The sequence below is a fragment of the Erpetoichthys calabaricus genome, chromosome 6, assembly GCF_900747795.2.
Source record: "Erpetoichthys calabaricus chromosome 6, fErpCal1.3, whole genome shotgun sequence".
NCBI classification, from domain to species: Eukaryota; Metazoa; Chordata; class Cladistia; order Polypteriformes; family Polypteridae; genus Erpetoichthys; species Erpetoichthys calabaricus.
This window is the reverse complement of record NC_041399.2, coordinates 168109012-168135155: the sequence shown is the minus strand read 5'-3', so window position 1 is coordinate 168135155 and position 26144 is coordinate 168109012. Positions and strand designations below refer to the sequence as shown.

The window sequence follows — 26144 nt, the reverse complement described above, 5'->3', positions numbered from 1 at the left end:
GGAAGTGCTGGGGGGAAGATGAGTGGGGACACCCAGAGTGCTTCTGGGTACACAGCCGGCACTTCCGCCACACTGGGGAGTGCCGATGGGAGATTGCCGGGATGCACCTGGAGCACATCTAGGTGCATATAAAAGGGGCCGCCTCCTTTCACAGAGTGGCTAGAGTCGGTTGGAAGAAGACAAGGTCTGTGAAGAGAGAGAAGGAGGCAGTCTGAAGAAAGGCATACTGTGGTTGTGGCCTGGACTTTGGGGTGATTGGTGCTGTGGCACTGGGTTTTGTGCAATCTAATAGTTGTAAATAGTGGATAATAAACGTGTGTTAGGTGACCTAAAACCATGTCCGTCTGTCTGTGTCCGGGGCTCGTTCAACACCCCTTACTTCTCTGGTGCTCCCGAACTTGGAGGATGCAGGTGTAGATATGGAACTTCCTTTTTCACATTTTTTTTATAAACATAGTAGTCCTATGCTGTTTCTTTGATGGACTTGTCAACTCTCTCTTGTAATAAGCATTTGCTCAATTGTGTTGTAATGAAAATTACTATACTGCAACTGCAATCTTGTGAGTGCCACTTGTCTGGGACACTGCTAACCTGAGGGTCAGTATCCAATATGCAAAGTGTTATAGGCACAAAGGTAAAACCTACTCTCTCAAAGATTATATTAATACAAAAGAGGATATGTGAGATGATTAGTCAATCATTTCCCTAATTCTTGGAAATACATCCAAGTTGTTGCTCCAGGGCAGTCATTTATGTTCACCCAAGTATTTCTACAATTAAAAGGGTTCTGCTCTATAAATAAAATGTATTAATATTATTATTATTATGTAAATCAAACAGTATGAATGGAAGCAGCTGTTAAAACAAATGAGCGGTAAAAAAAAGAGGCATATCACTTTATCTAGCTAAGGCTAAATGAAACACAGGGTTACTAATTCTGAGCACATTTAACCAATGACCTCTAAAGACCGGTGTGTGCAGTCTTACCCGCCTGGAGAAGTTCATCAAGAAGACCACTCCACTCCTCTCGAAACAGGTTTGCACCCGTCAAGCTTCCATCTCCACCAATCACACACAGGTTAGTAATGCCTCGTTGCACCAGATTACAGGCAGCCTTCAGGCGACCCTCATGGGTACGAAACTCTTTGCATCGTGCACTGCCAATCACTGTTCCTCCCTGTAGACAAAATAAAAGAATTTGATTTCTTTCTAAATAAAAATAGTTCAATTTCATTTATCATATCTGCTGTTAGTAAAGATTTAACTTTGATAAGCACGTGGATTTTAGAGCAGTACGGTCTTTATCTCTTGTTTCTTTACAGACAAATTGCCCTAGATTTAAACCCTGTACCTAGTATTTGTCCATGACGAGTGTGCATGTTCTCTCCATGTCTGCACAGGTTTTTCTCCAATATTCCAGTTTTCCTGCTATACCCTTAAAGACATGCAGGTTAGGTTAACCGGCGACTCTAACTTAGACACAGTACAAGAGTACAAGCGTAGATATTAGTGTGAAGGACTCCTGTGATGGATTGATACCCTGTCCAGGGCTGGTTCATGCCTTGACTGACTGACTCGCTAAACTAAGCACATACTGTATCCGATCATTCACTTTCTGAAACTACTGTACTTAATCCAATTATAGTGTCATGAGATTCATACCCATTTGTAGGTGAAAGTCCATCCATCCATCCATCATCCAACCCGCTATATCCTAACTACAGGGTCACAGGGGTCTGCTGGAGCCAATCCCAGCCAACACAGGGCGCAAGGCAGGAAACAAACCCCGGGCAGGGCGCCAGCCCACCGCAGGGCACGCACACACACACACACACACACACACACACACACACACACACACACACCAACACACACACACACCAAGCACACACTAGGGGCAATTTAGAATCGCCAATGCACCTAACCTGCATGTCTTTGGACTGTAGGAGTAAACCAGAGTACCCAGAGGAAACCCACGCAGACAAGCATACCCGGGTCTCCTAACTGTGACGCAGCAGCACTACCCACTGCGCCACCGTGCTGCCCGTAGGTGAAAGTGTTATTTTCAAAACAGAAACCTGATAGACACACATTTTTTCAAACCAATATTTTCAGGTAACATAGTAAAGTGTAATACATTTTTGTTTTTAGAATGTAGTGGCAAACATGCCAAGAAGGAATGATAAAAATGAATCAATATATATGCTTATTTTGTGAACAAAGTTTATAATTCAGGGACACAAGGAGCCAAAGTTTCTACTGGAAACAACACACACAAAGCTGGAACCAACCCTGTACAAGACACCAGTCCATCACAGGATACAATCACTAGCTTACACTTACTCACACTAGACTAATTTAGAAATACCTTCACATCTCTGGGGTGTGTAAGGAAACTGGAGTGCCAAGAGAAAACCCACACAGGCACAGGGAAAATGAGCAAACTTCAACCAGACCACACATCACTCTGCATTTCAGTTTTAAAACTAATTTTAAGCTAAATAAAATAGTTCATTTTCCCATCCTTACAATAACTGAAAAATTAACAGCTTTCTTCCTGTCACACTTTAAAACGATCTTTCTGCATCAGCTGCAAATATCTGCTGAAGAAATCAAGTTACTCACTTAATCATATACACAAGTGAAGTCTGGAAATGGAAGATTCCACTGACAAAAAAAGATTTTAAAAACTGCAAAAGGACTGTAGCAACTTAATTATTAATGGTGGTATAGTGGCAGTATAATAGTGGTATATATCCATCCATCCATTATCCAACCTGCTATATCCTAATACAGGGTCATGGGGGGTCTGCTGGAGCTAAATCCAAGCCAACACAGAGCGCAAGGTGGGAACAAACCCCAGGCAGGGCACCAGCCCACTGCAGAGCACACACACCCATGAATTAAGCACACACTGGGGACAATTTAGGATCGCCAATGCACCTAACCTGCATGTCTTTGGACTGTGGGAGGAAACTGGAGTACCTGGAGAAAACCCACGCAGACACAGGGAGAACATGCAAACTCCACGCAGGGAGGACCCGGGAAGCGAACCCAGATATCCTTACTGTGAGGCAGCAGCGCTACCACTGCGCCACCGTGCCACCCTATGGTATATATATATATATATTTTTTTTTGTTTTCTCCTAAATCACAGCTCTTATGCTTAATGCCAATTTTAAGCTTCCCTAAAATACTACGTATGTTGAAACTGTTTGCATAACAGTAAAGATTTCTAGAAAAACAGAAATAAATGTAATAAACAATCACAGGACTAATACATATCTCTTTCAAAGTTTGGAATACAGATGTACTCAGAATAGAAGTGTGGATATGTTATAATTACAGTAATTATACCAACAGTGTTTATACTGGAAGTATATTTTTATTTAAACTACCATCCTCCAGTATGTATGTAAATATCTATCACTGAACCTACTGTAAAAAGCCTGATCTCTGCCTATTTGTATGTTCTTTATGCACAACTTTGTTTTAGAAGCCTCATACTGGAAATTTGACACAAATGTTGTTCTTAATATAGGTCAGGTTTTTGACATATACAGTAACTTTCAACCTTGCAACAACTTTCCTTCTCTCCTGAGGATGGCTAGTGCAACTCAGGTCTGAGTGACTGGCAAGAAATACTACAATATGATCTATAAACAAAGAGACAGCATCTCACACACGCTGTAATGGTGTAGTGATGGGTAACATGTTTAAATTTCCATGAAAGTTGGAACATCCTCAGCACATTTAATTTTTTTTCTTTAATCAAGCGTTTCCTCCACTGGTTTTGTCATGTCCTCAAGCTGAGTTGGGCCATATGGTCTCAGGAGTTATTTATTGCAATGTGGGGTTCTTTGAACCAGAAAGAAAAATATAAAATATTGCATACAAAGATGCTTTCCTATACCAGCCACATTTATGTATTGAATGCAACAAATGTAAGGTGTAATAATATTGTAATATGTAATTTGTAAAAACTGTTTTTCCACCTTTCCATTTTCTGACCAAGATAACACAGGGCAACTGGGCTAGTAATCCTTAACAGTTCACTATTATTTTCTCCATATTTAGTGCACACAATACATTATATAATACTAAATATATTACTAAATTGGTATTTCTGAAACAACCATCATGAAGGAATTCAAAGTAAAAATGATTAGGATAAAAGATTAAGCAAATAATGTTCATAGACTCTTCTGCTGCATTTTAAATGTTACATTTATACAATGAAATTCTTGTTAAATACATTTCTAAAAGATAAGCTCTACATTCACAATTGTAATACGATGTTGACACAAATGGATATGTCCAATAGAAAATAAAATATAGAGCAACAAGTACTAGCTAATTTGCAAAACTAAGCAAACCTTTTAATCAGAACAAAATATTTTCCTCTTAATGCATTCTTTGGAAGAATCATTTGAATGTTCAAGGCCATTTTCATTCTGAAGAACCCATCTTAAAATCAACTTTAGTTTGAGGACCTAATCTCTAGAAAATGGAGGCTTGGTAGTGATATTAATAGACAGAAAAGCAGATATAAACCATGAAACTACCACCATCGTGCTTGACTGTAAAAATAGGGTTATTTTGGTGTAAACCAGTATTAGATTGTCTATTATGCATTATTTATTCAGAATAACACTTGCATTTGTGACTCATCCAATTTCTGTCAAAAATTTACACGATTATTTAGATGATGTTTTTGCCCTCAATATAAGCAGAAAATTAATATTTCAAGCAGTTTTTAACCAGGCTATAAATGTTCTTGGAATATGGCTTTCATTGTTTAAGGTTTGAATATGGACATCGGCTGCTGTACAAGAATCATACAAATCCTCAGATGCAATCCTGGGTTTGCTACTTCTTCTAGTTGTTCTGTGGAAGATAATTCTGAAATAAATGCCGCTCGCGTTGTGAAGAGGGGAGCTGAATGCACCCCAAGGAGATGCAGTCGCTCCTCCAAAACCCCCTCTTAAACAGTGATACAATGGGAAACAAATAGTTTTTTTTACCTCTTCTTTGCTCAATAGGGTGCTGGCTTGCTGCTGCTGCCATGCCACATGTTCTGCATCTCACGCGGCATTTCGAACATTTAAAAGCCTGTACAGCAGATGTCCTACTCTTTGTCTTTATTTCTGGCCCAGGGCGTGGTTAAATCTTTTGGCACAAAGTCCTGTCTTGCAAAGACGTGAGTTCTTGATATTTTTTAGTTTATAATTTAAAAACGGAATAAGAATCTGAAAATCTAACAACATCACATTAAAGTTCAATAAATTCTGAAAAGAATGATACCAAACATATATGTAGGTTTTAAAATAAGCCCGATTTAAAGCATGACATAAAAACGTCACATAAAATCGTTGCACAAAATCGTTGCACTTTTAGGCTTAGGATTTTATATATAGAGAGTAGATTAGGAGGTCTTGTGCTCTTTGTTTTCATGATTTACTCTTCAACTTAAACTATCTAAGCACACCTGCATAGACCAGGGGTAGGCAACGTCGGTCCTGGTGAGCCGCAGTGGCTACAGGTTTTCATTCCAACCCAATTGCTTAATTAGAAACCAATCATTGCCAATCTCAGACCTTATTTAATTTTATGGCTTGTTAGTCTGTGCAATGTAAGGCTCTTATATCGTAGATTTTTTTTCCTTTCCAAGGATATCATCCAAATGATATGAAGCCTAAAACAGATCATTTTCAGTCTGTCACATTTTTCTATTAAGTGTTTTATTAAATCAAACAGTGCATGATGAACACACACAGATGTAATTGGAAAAAAGCTAGCTGGAGAACTGCTGGCTGCTTTGTCTTTTACATCTTATTGCTAATAAGGAGCAATTAAAACACTGAATGCAGCAGTTTAAGATTGAAATAAGCAATTAAGGTTGGAGAACCTTAACAAGCGAGACCACTAAAATGAAGCATCAAAATGTCACTTAAGCAATATGTGCTTCATCAGCAATAATTGAGTTCTCGTTAAGGAACTGGGTTGGAACAAAAACCTGCACATACTGCGGCTCACCAGGACCGACGTTGCCTACCCCTGGCATAGACCATTTACTTTTGCAATTGTCACTTGTTTTTACCCACTACTTTTTTGTTGTATTCATTGATTTCTCTAAAACAGTGTTTCTTTAAACAATGGATCATGCTTTGAAATGGGTCACCACACGATTGTCATCAGTCATAGTTAACCATTAACACCTGGTCAGTGTCTCGATGTATGTTTGCTGTTACAGCATTGGTTAAATCAAAATCTGTAACAGAGGTGCAAAGAAAAATGCATTAAATTTAACATGCTTCGGCATGATAGAATTGCTTCTTGTAACATTATTTTAAAGTATTTGGAATAATTTCAATCTACTGGCATTGTGAAGGATGTGTTTGTTGGACATTTCAGATCTGCATAAAGACTGGAAAATATTTCAAAGGGTGAGACTGACTGAAGAGCTGCACCCTCAACATTCAGCACAATGTCAGACAGTAGCAATAAACATTTCAGGTTGTTTATCAAGATTTATACCATCATCTGTATAACATACAAATAGTGCATACATTATTTTAGGAATAACTGAACTATGAAACTCAAGTGTTTTAGTCAGTTTATTGGATTTTTAAATGAAAATCAGGATGCTGAATTATTTGTGAACTCATTTAGAAAAATGAATTGTTAACATTATAGCCAATTTAAAAGAAAAAACATTGTTAAAAAAAGGATAATGTTATTTAAGCCAAGGTAAATAAATCGCATTGTTTATTTTTTGACTACATTATCCCTTATCTTCAACATGAGTCAAGTGACTAAATAAAGTGACCATTCATACCGTCCTTTCAAAATCATCATATCTTCACACCACACCTTTTATAAAGAATTTATTTCTTTTAAGTTTACTAAAGGTTATACTAAGCACTGACATTGGCAGTGAAGTACCTCAGGAATTCATTCCTTGTTTTAAATAATTATTCCATTACTAGCAATATGTTTGCTTTCAATTTTTTCTCTTTAGTAATATTCATGTGAGAAATATGATTGTATGGAAACCAAAACATTTACTGTGTATTATTATATGGCCATTGTTGTATGCCTATGTATGGGTCTGCTGTTATTATGGAAATAATCCTTGTATTGGGTCTCAGTATTGTATTAGTTTTCTTGTTTGGGTCCTTAGATGAGATAGTTTAAAAGCCCCTGTTCTAAACAGCATACAAAATTGTTGGGAAATATGCTTGTATGGAAACCAAAACATTTACTGTGTATTATTATATGGCCATTGTTGTATGCCTATGTATGGGTCTGCTGTTATTATGGAAATAATCCTCGTATTGGGTCTCAGTATTGTATTAGTTTTCTTGTTTGGGTCCTTAGATGAGATAGTTTAAAAGCCCCTGTTCTAAACAGCATACAAAATTGTTGGGAATAGTCTATATCTTTTAAGGAATTACGGATTAGTTTTAATTACACAAAAACTTCAACATAGAATTTAATACTTAAAGAAGCACAATAGAATTCAAAAACTCTCTTGTAAAGGTAATTAAACCTGTGCAACCACAATACAAATTGTCAGGCATTAACCACTGAGCCACCATGCCATATTTTATGTTATTACTTTTATTTAAATATATGCACACATAATTATATATACAAATAGGAAAACTGGACTTTCTTTCTGATAAATAAAATTTTTCCAGCAAAATTAGGAACATTAAAATGACTACATACATACATGAAATATTGTTACTTACCACTTGTAACATACTAGAAACACTTTCCCATGTTGCTTCTTCAATATTATCACCTCCATCCACCATACCTTGATAACCCTATAAAAAATAAACACAGACTTAAGAAAACTAATCGTGTGAAAAATCTGTCAAGAAGCAGCACTGAGGAAAAGTGCTTTCTACATCATTAAAATTAAATATTTTACAAGAACAGGACACAGCATATATTTGTCAGGGAATCACTCCACTATATATTACTCCATAGGCTATAATCTATAGTTTTCTGTGAAACAATATTTGTAAACAGATACACAATATGGATATATAGTATCTCTCTATCATAAAAAAAAAATCCATCCTGGAAAGCAAAAGCAAGGCTACAATACGTGATCTTCTCGGAAGACATTTAAAAGACCCACGAGACCAAAGAGACTTGCCACGGTGCGTTTCGCAGGGGCCGTAAACATGAGACATTGTGCCAAGAGATTGACCCGGGACTGTCTCACGATGACGCAGAACATGAGATTCTTGCAAGATACGCCCTACTTACAATCTATCAAATAAGACAACGGGGCAGCAAAACATTCAGTCTTGTGAAGGATTTGAGCACATACAGATCCAGGGTCTCAGGACATATAAAGCGTATAAGGACAATACGTTATAAATGAAATGTCGATGAATAAGCGAAGAAGAAAACAGTGCGGAGAAAACAGACTCAAAAGCGTTGGAAAGAAAAAAGAAAAAATAATCTAGATGCAAATTCAGAAAATAAGGCAAGTAATTATCAGCCCGTAACAAGTGGAACTGAAACAAAGCACGTCCAATCGGCCTCAGAATTAAAAGGCAGAGTAAAAGACAATGTAGAACTTCATAAAGACATTCACAAATGTTGGCGCTATACACATGCAGAGCAGATTATGAAAGCAGTGCAATTCGAAAGCCAAAAAAAAAAAAAAAAACGTATGCGTGATTCAAATGTGGAGAAAGTTAAAGAATATGAAAGTAGGAAAATTAGAAAGTATAAAAAAAGAAAGTAAAGATCGCAGTAGCGCAAACAAATGGAAATTAATTCTCAAAAAAGGGAAAATAATCACCACGAACCAGGTGTCATTGAAAAAAAACCAGGACAAAGCAAGGTCAGAAATAAAAGACAGAGTAGAAAACAAAGTAAAACATCATGAAGAGGTTAAAAAACAAGGGGACCAAACACATGCAGAGCAGGTTAGAGATAATTCAGAATAGGTTTCTCTGCTTGGAATTTCAGCACAGACAAAGCGATCTACATCATCATTAGTTAATAATTTTTTTTGCAAAGTAACAAATAAATGCATGTGAGGTAAAACACGTTTTTGAAATTATCTGACTTAAACTTCAAAGCCTTACAATATTTACATACTTCTGACATTTTACCTATGTCCATATATTTGATCTCTATTCGCCTTTCAGTTATTTCTCCGAGTAATAATTTCTCTTTTTTTGCGCTAATGCGATGTTTACTTTTTTTTTTACATTTTCGTTTTTTTGCTGCTTTCATATTCTGTATCTTGCTCTGCATGTGTTTCACGCCTACGTTTTTTTGGGGTCTTTTAAATTCCAGTTTTCATTATCTCTAACCTGACAAAGTCATTAAACACATGCCTCACTGACCTCATTTAAAAGATTCAGCATATTTGGACTCGAAAGATTCCAAATATTGTTTTTACATAAGTTCTGAAATAAAAGTGAAACTAATGAAATGGCAACAATTCAAAGTAAAAAAAATCTTAAAAGTGTGTCCGGAAAACCAAACACGGGGGTTGGCAAGCGAAGCGAGCAGGGGGCAAAGCCCCCTAGTTTTCTAAGAAATAATACTTCCTAAGAAGCTTTTAACTATTCTTTCATAATTTTACCTAAGAATCCATTTCTGACTACCTGGGATCAACTGGGCTTTCCCTTTCATAACTTGAAATATTTTATTATATATTCTATTGGCTTGCTGTTTGTTGTGGAAACCGGTCTATGTTTGAACAAATCAAAGCTGAAATCCTATATTGTTTTTACGGTTAAAAACAAAACACATGAAAAATCAAAAAAGTTCCTCCCATCTCCAAGTCAGTGTTATATATGTTATATAATGCCTTCCAAAAGTTCGGAAATCTTTGAAAAGATTTCAATTTTACTGGATTATAAATGATATTTAAACAACCATTTCCCTTTCATTTGCATTGCAGACTCATATGCTCAATTTAAAGACGAAATTAGACATTCTTTAGCAGATATCTTAAAAACGGTGCCTACTGTCACATGACAGAGAAATACTGCTTTACTCTTGAAATGACCTGCTTAAAATTGCAGCGCCAGTCTGTAGCAGACTGACAAACTGGTTCACAACACTTGATTACCTTGATTTTCATGATGAAATAGACATTTGACCTTTGCACACACAGTGTCTAAGAGCATATGTGCCATGAAAAGTGACTATTCTGCATGATGCTGGTCAGAAGTACAAGTTGGTGGTGCTACGACTGCATGTTCATGTATGATGTTCATGTATGATGTGTTACATCTACTTAAGTTTTGCTAATCCTAAGTAATAATATACTATGTAATTTATTATATATTCCATAGTACCAGAGTTAAGTGTATAGCCAACACTGAAGCAATAACAGACTACCATGTGATATCTCACACAATGGATGTAAGTTTACATAACATCTTATTTGTTTTAACCACAACTGAGTGGTGTACATTCAATAGTGTGTCTTCAAACTTATAATAACTCTGGGATATACATTAGGAAAAATATTTGGTAATAACACACTAAATTCTCTGACCTTGCTGTTCACTCATTGTTACCAACTGGATTATCTTTCTCACGGTATCTTTTTATTTTGCTAAACTAGCTGTGCTAACCGTCTAAGACGGGTTGAAATCTAAGTAATCAACATAGTCTTTGCATTCATGTTTGTAGTGCACCATTTGGTTATGCCATTTGGTACTGAATTCATAAAATCAGTGCTAATGTTTGTAATGTACCATCTTTTGGAAATAGACAGAACAACTGGATGAACACACGGGCCCTTATCCATTTATTAAGGTGGACAGTTCTTTCTCACCCACTTAATAAATCTCTAAAAGACTGAGCTTGTGTTAATTGGTAACTATTCAGTAATTTTGTATCCTATTAAAATAATCCTGTTGATGATTCAACAGCAACGTTTTTAAGTACATCTGTCCTTGGTTTCAACAATGTCTTATAAAATGTTAAGGGTATGCCAGAGCTCCAAATGTCCAAAGCTACAGTAGATATGAAAGGCAGCGCTTAACCAAAATGTATTCTAAGGGAGTTAATTACTGGAAGCAGCTACTGCACCGTATTTTATGTGATCATATTTCAGACATCAGAAAAATACCTTAGTATTAAGTTTTGTTTTCTAGACACTCTATTGCACCCAGAATTCCTGCTGTATAGTTTAATTATTTGTCCTTTTAGGGCTGGTTTATACTTCACACATCATGGCTGCCACGCGTTCCCAGTGTTAATTTAACGTGTCCTCTGAGCACGTCCTCAGAAATTAATTCAATATGTGTGCGAGTTGTAGTACCGGAAAAAAGTGGATAAAGTGGAGGAGCAGTGTGATAAAGTCAGAACGTGACATCAGAGTCTCTGTTTACTATCTACATGTGACAGAAAGATGCTTTGCGGATCCTATAGGATCAATGTGCATGCTGGAATGTTTGATGAATGGTTCGATGTGGTAAAGCAAAATGCCGACATACAAATGCATTCGAGGTGCTTTTATATTCAAGTGTTCAAACATTTTAAAGGTCTCTCTTTTTTTTTTTGCACCTTCACAACAATATCAGAATGTACAGCTGCGTATTTAAGCCACAGAGAAATAAAAGTTAGGGATACAGTGAAAAGGCATATTTTGTGATTAAAGTGGAAATTTAATCTCGAAACATCTACTTTAATCCTGTAGTATATATTGTCACCGAAGTAGACCGTCGTAAACATCATCTTAAAACTGATCCAGTTCTTAATCGCTACGTGGTTCCTCCTGACAGCAGCGGAAAACAGCAATTGCCAAACACATTAAATTTATAATATTCCAGCTCTCTGCACATTTAAAATCCTCAGATTTATACTTGATATCACTTTCATGATGAAACACATTAAACTATGTATATTACATTTTACAGATAAATTGTTAGCTTCATTTAAATAATGAATACTGTGTGAGGGATTGCCAGCCATATATCCCGGCCAACACCCCCAAGCTGCCAGATGGAGCCATCCCTGCAACATGGAAGGGCCCCGAATTCCAGCAGGGCATCATGGAACTTGGAGTCTTTCGTCACAGCCTTGCTGGATACCATGGGGGCCACCAGGGGACGTTGCAGGGAGGCCCAGGGATTTATACTTTCCATATAGCCCAGAAGTAATTCACAATCGCAGAAACGGAAGAAATGATATACTTCCGGGCTGAAGAAAAGAGTAGTTTTGATCTGACCCGGAAGTGCTAGGAATCACATGGACTGGGGGGATCAGAAGCATTTCCGGGTCAAAGACTTTAAAAGGACTCAGGGAAATCCCAGCAATGAGCCGAGTTGGGAGGAAGGGTGACTGAGCTGCTGGGAGTGGAGGATTATTGTATTTGTGATTATTATTGATTGGTTATTGAGTATTGTGGAGTGGAGGGTGCTTTGTGCACTTATTTATAATAATAAATTCAATATTTGGATTTTATCTGGTGTCTGACGAGTGGTCTGAGGGTTCAAGGTGTAACAGCGCCCTCTATCTGTCACAACTGTTAATAATAACACATGTGGGGACAGCATGGTGGTGGAGCGGTAGTGCTGCTCTCTTTCAGGGAGTCACGTCCCTGGAGTTCCCTGCCTGGAGTTTGCATGTTTTCCTGGTGGGTTTCCACAGTGTGCTCCACTCTCCTTCCAAAGATACAAAGGTTTGGGGATTTGGTGATGCTAAAACGACGCTACTGTATGTGAGAGCTTGTATTCACCTTGCGATGAGCTGATGCTCTGTCCGGGGATTGCTTCTGCCTCGTGCCTAGTGCTAGCTGGAATGGGTGCATCCCTGGATTGATGGATGTAATCATTAAACATCCATCCTTTTCAGAGATATTGTGGCAAGGTGTCCTCGGAATTTAACGGATGTTTCAGGTAATTCACAACACAGCGAAGTCAAACATTTTCTCACCTTGATGATATCTCGCACTGCCACCTGGTGGAATCATACAGATTTACGTAAAGTACGCACACAAGTATAAACAGTACAACGCTTGCGTAGCAGAAGCTTCCACTGGAGCATGCGTCACTTTGCGTGAAGTATAAACCCGGCCTAACAGGGTTCCTTATCAAAAACTTTGTAAGTTAAGGTGCCATATGCTGCACTGCTGTCAAATATGTACATTTTACATAACTCTGTAGCATATTAGCAAAAAGTGTTCATGAAAAAAAATTCGATTTTATAGATATAAACCCCAAATTCCGAAACCCACTTAATCCAATAGACCCTAATTGCTGATCTTCAGAGCTCCACTCCATTGAGAATGTTGTCGATTTATATTATACAGTCATCCCTCACCTATCGCGGGGGTTACGTTCCAGAGCCCCCCGCGATTGGTGAAAATCCGCTAAGTAGCGACCTATATTTATTTTATTATTTATACATATTTTAAGGCTTTATAAACCCTTCCCACACTCTTATAAACATTTCTCACTCTCTTGTTAACCTTTCCCACACTCTTATAAACACTTCCTATGTTCTGAAACACTTTCTGCATTCTTAAACACCGCAGACCAACACTGCACACTGCACGCAGCGATCAGACGTCGATGTGTCTGCACTCGCTTTGTGAAGGGGGGCAGCTGAACTCACGCTGAGCAGAAATGGACTTTGTGCTGCTTCTGCCAAAATGCCTGCTTGTCGCTCTGCGCGTTCGGAAGGAGGAGGAGGAGTGGGGGTGTGTGAGGGCTGAACGCATGTTCGCTCAAACCCCCCTCCCCGGAGGCGCAGTATGCTCCTGCCACTTCGCATTGCCAACGGGGTGGGGAGCTGAATGAACGCTAAGGAGAAGTGGACTTTGTGCTGGCTTTGTGCTGCTTGTCGCTCTGCATGTCAATAATTTAAAAGCCTGTACAGCACCTATTTTCCTGTCTCACTGTCTTGTCTTGCGTGAAGTTAAAATGTTTTATAATAGTGAGATGTTACTCATATCCTTAGCCCGACATCCACATATCATATGTGTTAACAAAGTGTGTTTTATAAGTTTACATGTGTTTAAAGCATGTGGGATGGGTATTTTAAGGCTTAAACTATAAAAATGTTTATTTAAAATGTCTTTCTATATCGCAGATTTTCTCCTGTTGCTGATGGGTCTGGAACATAACTTCCGCGATAGGCGGGCAATCACTTGTATTTAAAAACCCGCGAAGTCGTGAATCCGCGAAAAGTGAACCGTGAAGAAGTGAGGGATTACTGTATATCAATGATAACACCTTCTTACACTTTGGTTAAGATTAGTATGGGGGGAGGATTATCTGACTCAAGTATACCAAATGACAAAACCTGCAATCCAATTGGCTGTCCAGCAGAGCTACTGAATCACACTGTTGAGAGCCGCAACCTATCCTTTCATCATCAGACACAACTCAGTAATACTGGATGGACTACCAATCTATTACAAGACCCACTCATGCCAGTTTAGAAATATCAATCAATCTAACATAAATGTTTTTTGAACGTGAGACAAAAATTCAAGTACATGAAAAAACACATACACACACACTGGGGGGAGTATTCAAACTCCAGATAAACAAAACCCAGGATTCTGGAGCCATGAGGCAGGCAACGCTAACCATCTCACCACCATCACCAAATCCCCACTTCATAATCACTTTAATATATTGTATACACAATATAAAAAATTAACAGGTCTGTAATAACCATGATCAGTTAATATGATGGTACTTATATTAATTACTTACCATTTATTGAAACTTTCCAAAATTTGTATTGACCACTAAATATTAGACATTAAGTGTTTGCTTTAATGTGCAATGTATATTTAAGGTTTAGAATGCAGTTCTGTTTCTCATAATTTTGTTGCTTTTAAACTATTTAAGCATTGCATATATTATTTTTTGTGCTCTCACAATTCATTAAAAAGACGTAAATATTCCCTACAGTCCCTGGTATATGTTACTTACTTCATCACAGACACCAAGTTTTCAGTGTATATGCCATTTTCTTTTCACTAAAAGCTATTCTAGTTTAGCTGTTCTTAACATAGTTCACCTCCTTCTTGGCTATTTTCTTACACCTGTTGCATTTTGACATTTCTAACTTTCCTTATTACAATTAGTTTCATGTACTCATACAGTAAACAATAATGCTGTTTTCCAATGCTTTAACACTGATTTCTCCTTAGTACTTTAATTGCCTTAATTGTCTTTGTAACATCTGTTATAAATGTACTGCTTCTAGTTATTCAAAGAGAATCATGCTGCATTTTATGATGTAATCTTCTAAATTCACTTTTAGGGTGGGTCCCAAGGGTAAAACTGAATCTAAAACCTGAGGATTATTAGCTTACTGTTTTTCTTTAGCCTGGAAACACACAATGATCTGGGTGTGGCTCGACTTTCAGCTTAGTTAAGAATCTACAGCAGAAGCAGTCCTTTGATGTTATTGTAACTTCATTTCCTCTGTAAAACACTTTGGTAATTGTGAATTCTGTTAATGAAGCTATTTAAAATGATGGCTTATTGCTGTGTTTCTCAACCTTTAAGTATTTGCGACCTGAGTTTTCATAACAGTTTTAATCGCGCCCCCCTAATGTTTTTTTGAAAGGAGCCCACTAATACCAATTTGTTCTTTTTTAATTAATGATACATCATAGATGCATATTTTATTATACCTACTTAACTCTTATCAACATTTATCTAACTCTATATTTATTTTTCTAGTATCAGAATGTAGTTTAAGTTAATTTGTTTTGGTTTCAATAGATGTATTTTTCATATTTTCGATTCTTGTTTTCTTTTTTTCACGTCTTCGCACCCCCCTTTTTTATTACTTCGTGCCGCCCCACAGTTTGAGAACCGCTGGCTTATTGTAACATTTTGTAAACCTAATAGCTTTCAACTAATAGATGAAAAAGTGATTTTAAACCTATGCTTGACTGTTTGCTGTTAAGTCAAAAAACAAAGTGATTTCATGTAAGTAATTATAATAATAATAATAATACATTTTATTTATATAGCGTCTTTCCCATGCTCAAGGCGCTTCATGGAGTCTTAGAAAAAAAAAAAAAACAGCAGGTGGATATGTTTTCCTGAATAGAACAATAACAAAGATAACAAAGCATTAAATAGAATAAAGAACAATAAACCAGAGTAAAATACTAAATTCAATACTAAAAGAAAAACTTAACAAATAACCTAATTTGTGATATAATAGACACACAAATTATCCTGAGCACCTGGACAGAGAGGTAAACTGAGGCAAGTTGTGAGCTGAGAAAACTCTGATGAAGTTGCACTTTTGACATTGAAATAGAGTTGAGTGTCATCTGCATAAAAATGATAACCCAGTCCACAGCTATGAATAATATGGCCAAGGGGAAGCATATAAATACAGAAGAGAAGAGGACCAAGGACAGAGCCCTAAGGAACTCCTTCTGTGACTGGCACTGAGCTGGATCTGCTGTTGCCAAGACTAACAAACTCTTGCCAATCAGTCAGATAGGACTTGAACCACTGGAGGGCAGTGCCAGAGATACCCGCATGTTCTCCATTCTGGACAGTAGAATGTCATGTCTGACAGTGTCAAATGCTGCACTGAGGTCTAACTGAATTAATATGCTGGTTTGTCCAGAGTCTGCTGCCATAAGCAAATCATTGGTTACCCGAAGAAGAGCAATTTCACAGCTGTGCTGTGCCCTGAGACCAGACTGAAAGGGTTCCATCAAATTATTAGAGGTTAAGTAATTGGTGAGCTGGGAGGCTACAACACGCTCAAGAACTTTGGACAGAAAAAGTAAGTGGGAAATAGGCTGAAAAAAGTTAAGATCATCACCATCAAGACCAGACTTTTTTAACATGGAGGTTACAGAAGCGATTTTAAAAGTGGCTGACACAAACCCAGTGTCGAGGGATGTTGTCGTAACAGTCAGGATTATGGCATAAAGGCAGGATTTAAGAAGTGTGGTGGGGATGGGGTCCAGTACACAAGTAGCAGGTCATTAACAAATGCTGATGTGACTGGTGAAAATTTAGAAAAGGAGCTGGATGGAGTGGGAAGACAAGAATGGATGATGGATTTATGTTAGTTGAATTATTTAGATCTTTAATTTTATTGCGGAAAAAGTGGAGGAATTTTTCACAGACTTCAGAAGAGGAGGTAATTGGGCCAGGTACAGGTTGAAATAATTTATTAACTACAGAGAAGAAAACTGGTTTTCATGGCCACTTTCAATCATTCTGCCATAATGTGTGTTCTTGGCTGCAGTTAGTACATCCCTGTAAGCCCTTTGATGGTCAGAGAAAGCCTGGATGTGAACAGTGAGGCCAGTCTTACGTGACATTCTCTCAAGGCATTGGCCAGTTGCTTTCATAGATCGTAGCTCTGAAATATACCATGGAGCTGAATGCTTAAAGGAAACCTCCTTATGTTTTAAAGGAGCTGTTTTATCTAGTACTGAATGAAGGGCTGAGTTATAGTGGTCAACAAGACAATCTAGTGTTGATGGAATAGGTGAAGACAGAAAAAGATCAAAAATGGATCCAGCAAGAACAGAGGGATAGATATTTTTAAGGTTTTTGAAATAAATTTGACGTTTACAGGTAAGAGGAGGGAGAGGTAATGAGACAGTGAAAAGCACTGCTTTATGGTTAGAGAGTCCCAAATCACTGCTATAAGTGTTGCCGACAGATAATCCAGATGTGCAGATCAGGTCCAGTATATGACCACCAGAGTGGGTGGGAAAATCAACATGCTGCACCAAGTTAAAACAGTCCAGTAAGGATAGGAATTAATCTCTCAGTTTACATGTAGTAATGTCAATATGGATGTTGAAATCACCAAGAAGAATGACTCTCTGGGAAAATGAACTTATGTGGGTTAATAATTCAGTCAGATAAAAAAGACGCATTGTATTTCGGGGGACGATAGACAACAATAAGTGAGACAGGACCAGATTTTGTTATTAGGTTAAGAGCCAGACACTCGAAAGACAATGGACTGTCAATGGGGATTTTTTTGATGTTTAAGTTCGATTTAGCACTTACTGCGACTTCTCCGCCTTGTCTTGAGCTGCGAGGCTCCGTGAAGTGAATGTATCTGGGTGGGGTCACATCCGTGACAGATGTAAAATCATTTGTTTTTTGCCAAGTTTCTGTTAAGCATAGCAAGTCAAGGTTTGAGTCTGTAATGAATTCTGATAGCACCAGTGCTTTGGCATTAAGAGATCTTAAGTTAAACAATGTAATATTAGCCGATGTGAGTTCGTTGTGTGCAGATCCATGACCACAGTTTATTTTAACATATTGCTGATTTGGCACACTGACACTCCTATTTCCAAAGCTGTGAGTAGGATGGCATATTCATTCGCAGCCCGGCCATGGCAGCTTCCTGACCCGCGATGTATATATTTCGGGCGCTGCACAATACCATTGTCTTTTAGGACATTCCAGTCTGACTATTTGCTCTGGACAAACTGTTTAATATGAAGGAGTTTGTCACGAGAGTATTTTATCATAGTAGAGAGAGATAATTAAATGATAGTAGCAGAGAAGCAGCACAGCACAGCAGAGAAGATGAGACAGGAGGAGATGAGCGGCAAGCAGCAGAAAAAGCATAGTAGGAGATATTACAAAATGCACATGAAGATACCAAAATTTGGAGGTTCCAACATACAGCCACATACATATAATGCTGGGTATTACAGGCGGGATGGCCCAGAGCCACATCCAGCTGGGTGTAAACCTCGGATCATTTCTTAGTCATTAAGCACGTATAAAAGGAATTGAGAGCAATCGTTGTATAAAAATATAATCAAGAAGACAGACCATTCCTGGCTCATAGATCGTCACGGTGCAAAGAAATGTCCATAGGGCTCGTCCAGTGTGCCACAGAAAGATTCGTTTGTCCCTGAGGCTGCAAACCCAGTCAAGGCAAAGCCCATAAAAGTAAATCCAAATCAACACAGTTCAAGTCAATTGCATCCATGAACTATACATACAATAAAAGAAAGTGAACAACTGCAAAAAGTTTAGGTTTAATGTCAATTTTAACGAAAAGTGTTGATGACAGGGAAAAGCGGTAGCAACATGTGTGCGCCAGGGTCCCCTTCACAGTCATATTATAATTCAAATTCCAGGAATTAATCACTTGATAAGTGTTGAAAGTTACTGGGGAGAAAGCAGCAATCTGTGGAGGTTATAATGACAACATAGTATGTAGAACCTGTTTGAGATCTAGGCAGTTTTACCCAGTGTGAATCTGAAGTTCTAGACAATGCCTAAGTGTTTATCCTTAGACTAATCTGCAGGTGAAAAAAAGTGCTGCCTCAGATACAAGATCTACAGCAGGTAAAATAACTGTTATATCTTAGAGAGGACTTCAGCAACTGCTACATAGCCAGTGAAAGGGTAGACAGACACAGAAAATGTAATGTCATCCAGGGCAAGCTATGCATACACAACAGAAGATACAGCATACTAATTCATTTTTATATGATGCCAACCATTGTCTGTTTTGTAGTAAACAGAGAAATTAATTCCATTTCAATTGTTTTGGCAATTTGGTTTATTTTATACCAAGGCCTAATAATGTTTGGTGGAGTTGCCATTTACAGATCTTAACTTTAACTACAACCTTTCATATACTGTACATTGGAAATACTGATGTGAGACAGTGTTATTCTTTCCTTTGTAATGTGTAGCACATGCAAATGAGAATTTCAATGTACTCTGCATACATAACAGTAAAGGCCCTATAAACCTATAACAGGGGTCCTTGCTGCTGTGCATTATTTTCTAGTATTTTACTTGACAGCATAGTATTTAGTTTTCTCAGTTTAGAAAATTCTCTTTAAGGAGTTATGAATATCTGATGCTGTAAATACATGAAATGGGACTGAATATGTACTCAAACAGCCAAACTGGAATGCTTTCCTCTGGTAGTGGCAGGAATTACCTTGTACAGTAATCCCTCCTCCATCGCGGGGGTTGCGTTCCAGAGCCACCCACGAAATAAGAAAATCCGCGAAGTAGAAACCGTATGTTTATATGGTTATTTTTATATTGTCATGCTTGGGTCACAGATTTGCGCAGAAACACAGGAGGTTGTAGAGAGACAGGAACGTTATTCAAACACTGCAAACAAACATTTGTCTCTTTTTCAAAAGTTTAAACTGTGCTCCATGACTAGACAGAGATGACAGTTCAGTCTCACAATTAAAAGAATGCAAACATATCTTCCTCTTCAAAGGAGCAAACAAATCAATAGGGCTGTTTGCTTTTAAGTATGCGAAGCACCGCGGCACAAAGCTGTTGAAGGCGGCAGCTCACAGCCCCACCGTCAGGAGCAGAGACAGAGAGAGAGAGAGAGAGACAGATAAAAAAATCAATATGTGCCCTTCGAGCTTTTAAGTATGCGAAGCACCGTGCAGCATGTCCTTTCAGGAAGCAGCTGCACAAAAAATAGCAACGTGAAGATAATCTTTCAGCATTTTTAGATGAGCGTCCGTATCGTCTAGGTGTGCGAACAGCCCCCCTGCTCAATCCCCCTACGTCAGGATCAGAGAAAGTCAGCGCAAGAGACAGAGAAAAGTAAGCTGGGTAGCTTCTCAGCCATCTGCCAATAGCGTCCCTTGTATGAAATCAACTGGGCAAACCAACTGAGGAAGCATGTACCAGAAATTAAAAGACCCATTGTCCGCAGAAACCCGCGAAGCAGCCGAAAAATCCGCGATATATATTTAAATATGCTTACATATAAAATCCGCGATGGAGTGAAGCCGCGAAAGGCGAAGCGCGATATAGCGAGGGATTACTGTATACCTATTGGCAGCTTTTTTGTTTCCACTAAACTGATGGCAAACACAAATGCAGAGGTCAAATGCCTGCTCCCAGTTCCCAGATAAAAGAGAGACTGAATATTGTACAACTAAACAGGGCTGAGACAAGTTCTCAAAGTTGGAAAAAATGAAGACCCTACAAATTCAATCAAGAAATTCATACAAATATTTTTGCCAGTTACTCAAAGAAGCATTAATCAAAGAACAATTAAGAGCATATCTCTCTATTACATAAGAAAATCCTGGGACAAAGCAAGACTTTTTCAGAAAGATAATTTCAAGTCCCGCAAGACAAGACTTTGTGCCAAGAGATTTAACCACGCCCACAGTCCACTCACTTCTCATTCGTGTGAATGCTATTGTCAGACACAGTTCCTGTGCTCTCAGCTTTTAGAAATTTTTACGTTTTCCTCATTTTAATACAACACATACAATCTATTTGTTTCCTTCAATGTAGTCCTTTTATGGACAATAATTTTATACATTATAGATGAAACGTCAACAACTAAGCGAAGAAGAAAAGGGCAGCGTGTCGAAAAGTGGCCCAAAAGTGTTGGAGAGAAAAGAATTCAAAAAATAAAAATAATAATCTAAGTGCAAATTTGGAAAATAAGGAAAGTTATAATCAGCCCGGACCAAGTGGAATTGAAAACCTAACAAGTCTAAGCAGGGGCGGAAATAAAAGCCAAAGAGTAGAAGACAAAGTAGAACATCGTAAGGAGGTTCAAAAATGTTTGTGCGACACACATGCAGAGCAGGTTAGAGATTATCCATCCATCCATTTTCCAACCCGCTGAATCCGAACACAGGGTCACGGGGGTCTGCTGGAGCCAATCCCAGCCAACACAGGGCACAAGGCAGGGAACCAATCCTGGGCAGGGCGCCAACCCACCGCAGGTTAGAGATTATGAAAGTATTAAAATTTGAAAGTCTCAAAAAACTGATAGTAAAGATTGCATCAGCGCTAACAAACGGAAATTATTACTTCGTGAAATAACAGAACAGCAAAAAGAGATTGAATATATGGACATAGGTCATATGACAGAAGTATGTAGATAATGTTTTGGTTTTAAAATTTAAGTCGGAGACTTGTAGATCGTCTAATTCATGTTGCCATCAGGGAAAAGTAGTGTTTCTTCCCAATGAAAAGGAGTATACACGAGAAATAAAAGATTTGTAATTTGGTGAAAGTGAAATCCACAAACACTACAGGCAAAATATCCGAATCTACAATAATCTGTTCGTGTTTGCATCATTCAATGCTCAAAATGTAGATTTACACGATTCAGGACCATACACTATGAGAATCTGTGGTCCCGCAACAATTAAAGCTACTACAAGTTTCATTTCAAAGAAACCACAATTCGGTCAGGTTTATATTTATGATCACAGAGAAGCGATGCAACATAGAATCGAAAGAGTTAAACGATCGGATGTATTAGGAATTCTACAGCCAATAATGCATACAAATCCATACATCCAAAAGTATCGCACTTTACACGAAATTTATCTGAAAAACACAGACAAAGAAGTTTTCTTGGATTTCTATATGAAGCTGAAAGATCACGCTCACATATATAATAAACCAACATGTGACGAATTGTCAACGCTAATAGTTTCGAAAAATGGAGACATCAAAAACAGAGATGATATTTGTATTTATTCAAAAGCACAGCACGATTCGTTGCAAGCGACAGATCGGGAAATGACTAGCACGTACGGCTCGCACGGGGGTTGGCGAGCAAAGCGAGCAGGGGGCAGATCCCCCTATTACTACATTCAAATCAGTACCCAATTAAAGAAATACTCCACTCAAAAATTAATGTTACTTGCTCTGTTATAGTGATGGCTAAAGAATCATTTTTAATCTCATATTTTCTCTGTAAAAATACATAAGAGAGATTCTCATAAACAGGACTGATAGGTGAACAATGCTGAACACTGGCAAACGTTGTGAAAAATGTCCATGTAAAAAAGAATAAAAATCTTACATTAGTCATGTAGTGTAAAGACAGGACACTTGACCAATGAATGACAGGTAGTGGGTCTTCAAGTCAAAAATTCCTTCCTGTGTGTCTTGGTGAGATTACTGTTTACACAGTCCCTGATAATTTAGGAAGTAATTATTTAATGACATTTTAGCTAAAATGTATTCATTTTACATATATTGAACTAGCGACTGTATAAAGGAAATGTGGATAATGCAACACAAGTAACATGAGATTTATCTTTTCATTTTTACATGGACGATTTTCATGTTTGCCACTGTCCACCGTTGTTCCCATTTATGAGAATCTCTTTTATGTACTTTCTTCAAGGAAAACTTAAGATTCAAATTTTTTTTGCCCACCACTACAAAGTACACTGGGTAAGTAACATATAAAAAATCATTTCAGTTTTCCCTGAAATAGTAAAATGTATTTATTTTTTATTTGTCAGAGTAAAATAAAGTTCAAGATTAAGATAATTTGATTTCAGACATTTGAACTGAATGTAGAAAGGTTATTTGAAGAATATTATGTTTTCTGGCTGAAGCAATCTAAAATAATATTTAAAATAATACAATAAGAGTGTGTAAAATATGGAAATAAGAGAAGAAAAAATGGAATTTTAACAATTTTCATGATTCAAGTATTATGATCAAGTCTGGATTAATTCCAGTAAATTTTAAGGCAATTTTCTTTAAATTCCTCTTGCTTACTTGATGTTTGCGCTTAGTTTAGGTGGGGTGAGAGAAAGCCAACGGATTGCACACACAATTACTCTACCACCCCTAATGCCTGTCATGCACAAATCCCTTCTTTATATAAGACTCTGGATTTCATAGTATTATGGTGTAAGATACTCCAAAACCAATTTTGCCCATGTATTTATCCATTATTTAACACACTCATCCAGTACAGAGACATAGTGAGCCACAGACTAACTTGGCAGTGAGAACAAAAACTAGATGTGGTGCTTAACTCTGAACTGTGCACTAGACAATAAGCTCCTTTAATTCTTTGTTCCTCCCCTTTCATTTATCATATACTAAGTTAACCTGTTCAGCTTATACAGGTTTCACTCTTGTTGTTTAGAAACTTAAATCATTAAATCAGTATACTGCTAAAGTATATACTAAATGAGATCTACTGCATGTAGTTTAAGGTCCTGGGATACATGTTTCTAATTGCGTTTTTACAAAGTGTATTTTATGAGGCTTACCTGCATTATTGCAAATGTCACTTCAACTTAATAACAGAGAAATGTTTAGTAATGATAACTAGCTAAATCACATGGAAATATATTACAGTAGATTCTGTATGTTACAAAGTGGAAGGAGTATGTACTCCAGAAGCATACCCTGCTTGCCTCTTGTTCATACTGGCAATAAATAAAATTTGTCTGTACACTAAAACAGCTACATTTGTTTTTAATTGAGAAGTTCATATAGAGTGAAATTACTGTGAAATCTCTTTCTGGTACTTAAGAAACTGTCTGCCAAGAAAGTCCTGGTTGGGGCAATGACAACATGTGCATTAACTATTCTGACTACAACATCAAAGTAACCATTTATCACTGAAAACTAATACATGTTACCATGCAATTCATAAGTTATCCTTAGAAACACAGCCTTCAGCACACAATAGCAACTAATTAAAATAACTTTTTTTTTTTTGGAAAAGAAAATGACCCAAAAAAACAATGAATAGTAGAGCTAATGACAGTGGTGAACAAAAAGCAGTATAAACCTCCCCAGAAAAGACAAGTTGCACATGGAATAATATACAAGAGCATTCAGGGACTTGATTAACTGTTTGAAAACTGGAGCACTTTCCATTTTTGTTAATTTACTTAATCAAAGAAGGATATAACACATTTTTGTTTATTAAATATTTTTGTAACAGTGAGTCATATCACAAAAAATGACTTAATATTATTAAGGATATTAGTTAAGGACATAAATGCTTTAATGCCATCTCTATTCTAAAACCAGAAAACATGACACAAGCAAATTCATAATTTTGTACAAATAGTTAAAATTAGATCATAAAAATACACTGCATTTTCCTTTTTAATTAGTTAAAAAGTTTCAGCTACTGTTTTATAAAGGCCAGTTTTGTTTTACCATTCAAAAAAGATATATGCTACTGATATTGGAGAAAATAAGTGTAATTTTTACCTCATGAACAAAATAGACTTTAGCTCCCACATAGATTCCCATACGCACAACTGCTCTCACTGCTGCATTCATACCTGAAAGGGAAAATAAAAAGATTCTAGAATATAAAAAATGCAGAAACAAACATTGATTGATAAGAACATTGATTTCATTCAAGGAATCAGAATAATCATAATTTACAAAAATAGGTAGGAATGGTTGAATTCAGAAGGTTTTATAGAGTTTTAGTAGTAAACTACTACTAATGATTTACAAAGCCTTAAATAATCTTACTCCGTCCTATATTCTGGAATGCCTGTCCCCATACACTCCAAATTGTAACTTCTAAATGTAGTCTGCTTATAATTCTAAGAGCCAAGCTTAAAGATGTGGTGAGGCAGCCTTCTGCTACTATGCATCTAAAACCTGGAATACTTTACCAAATGAAATTCGCCAGGCTAATGCTGTCGAACATTTACAAAAACTGCTAAAAACCCATTATTTTAATTTGGCTTTCTTGTAGCTACATTTTAGTTGTACACCTAATAGACTATATGGTCACAGGGGTATCAGGGGGCTCTGCAATCTTTACTGATCTCTACTTTTCTCTGCTGTCTTTTCCAGTTTTTCTGTGGCAATCTACACCACCACCACCTCATCAAGGCACCATTATTGGTGGGATGATGAAATGACATATTTGACATTCTGTAAAGCACTTTGAGCAACATTGTTTGTATGAAAATGTGCTATATAAATCAATGTTGCTGTTGTAGAATTCTATTTTCCAAACTGTTTTATTTGCAAAGTAAAGGAAAGTAGTAACAACATTCTCACACCTGTTTAATGTAATTTGTGGTCCTGGGGCAACAGGATCTATCTCAGTAATATCAGGAAATACTTCATTATCACTAGTGTAATAAACACAAAATTCTGGAATGCTGGAGGAAAACCAGAACGCTTGAAGAAAAATCCATGCATATATGGGGAAAAGTTGCAGGGATCTGACCCCAGAATTTGGATGCTGAGAGGCTGCAGCATGAACCACTCAACTGCCAAGAAGCAATGAAAAAAAATATTTGCTTAATGAAAATATTGTTCCTTTGCTTTATTATTTGCACAGAAGTAATTTAATCACAATAATAAAGAGAGAGAGAGAGAGGTTGGGAGCATGCGCTGATACAG

At 37.3% G+C, this 26144-nt stretch overlaps 2 protein-coding genes across 6 annotated transcripts in view; one reads left to right on the top strand and one right to left on the bottom strand.

Moving 5' to 3' along the window:
• The window catches only part of pitrm1 (pitrilysin metallopeptidase 1), an 827899-nt gene that overhangs the window by 138718 nt on the left and 663037 nt on the right, over window positions 1-26144 (top strand). The gene's annotated exons all lie outside the window — the stretch shown is intronic.
• pfkpa (phosphofructokinase, platelet a) overlaps window positions 1-26144 on the bottom strand; it is a 116480-nt gene that overhangs the window by 67191 nt on the left and 23145 nt on the right. For all 5 annotated transcript variants that reach the window (XM_051929333.1, XM_028804104.2, XM_051929334.1 and 2 more), the window contains 3 exons: window positions 24984-25057; window positions 7758-7835; window positions 988-1177 (listed from right to left, as the gene is read on the bottom strand). In XM_051929333.1, the coding sequence (XP_051785293.1) occupies window positions 988-1177; window positions 7758-7835; window positions 24984-25057 (342 nt within the window). The remainder of the gene's footprint in view (window positions 1-987; window positions 1178-7757; window positions 7836-24983; window positions 25058-26144) is intronic.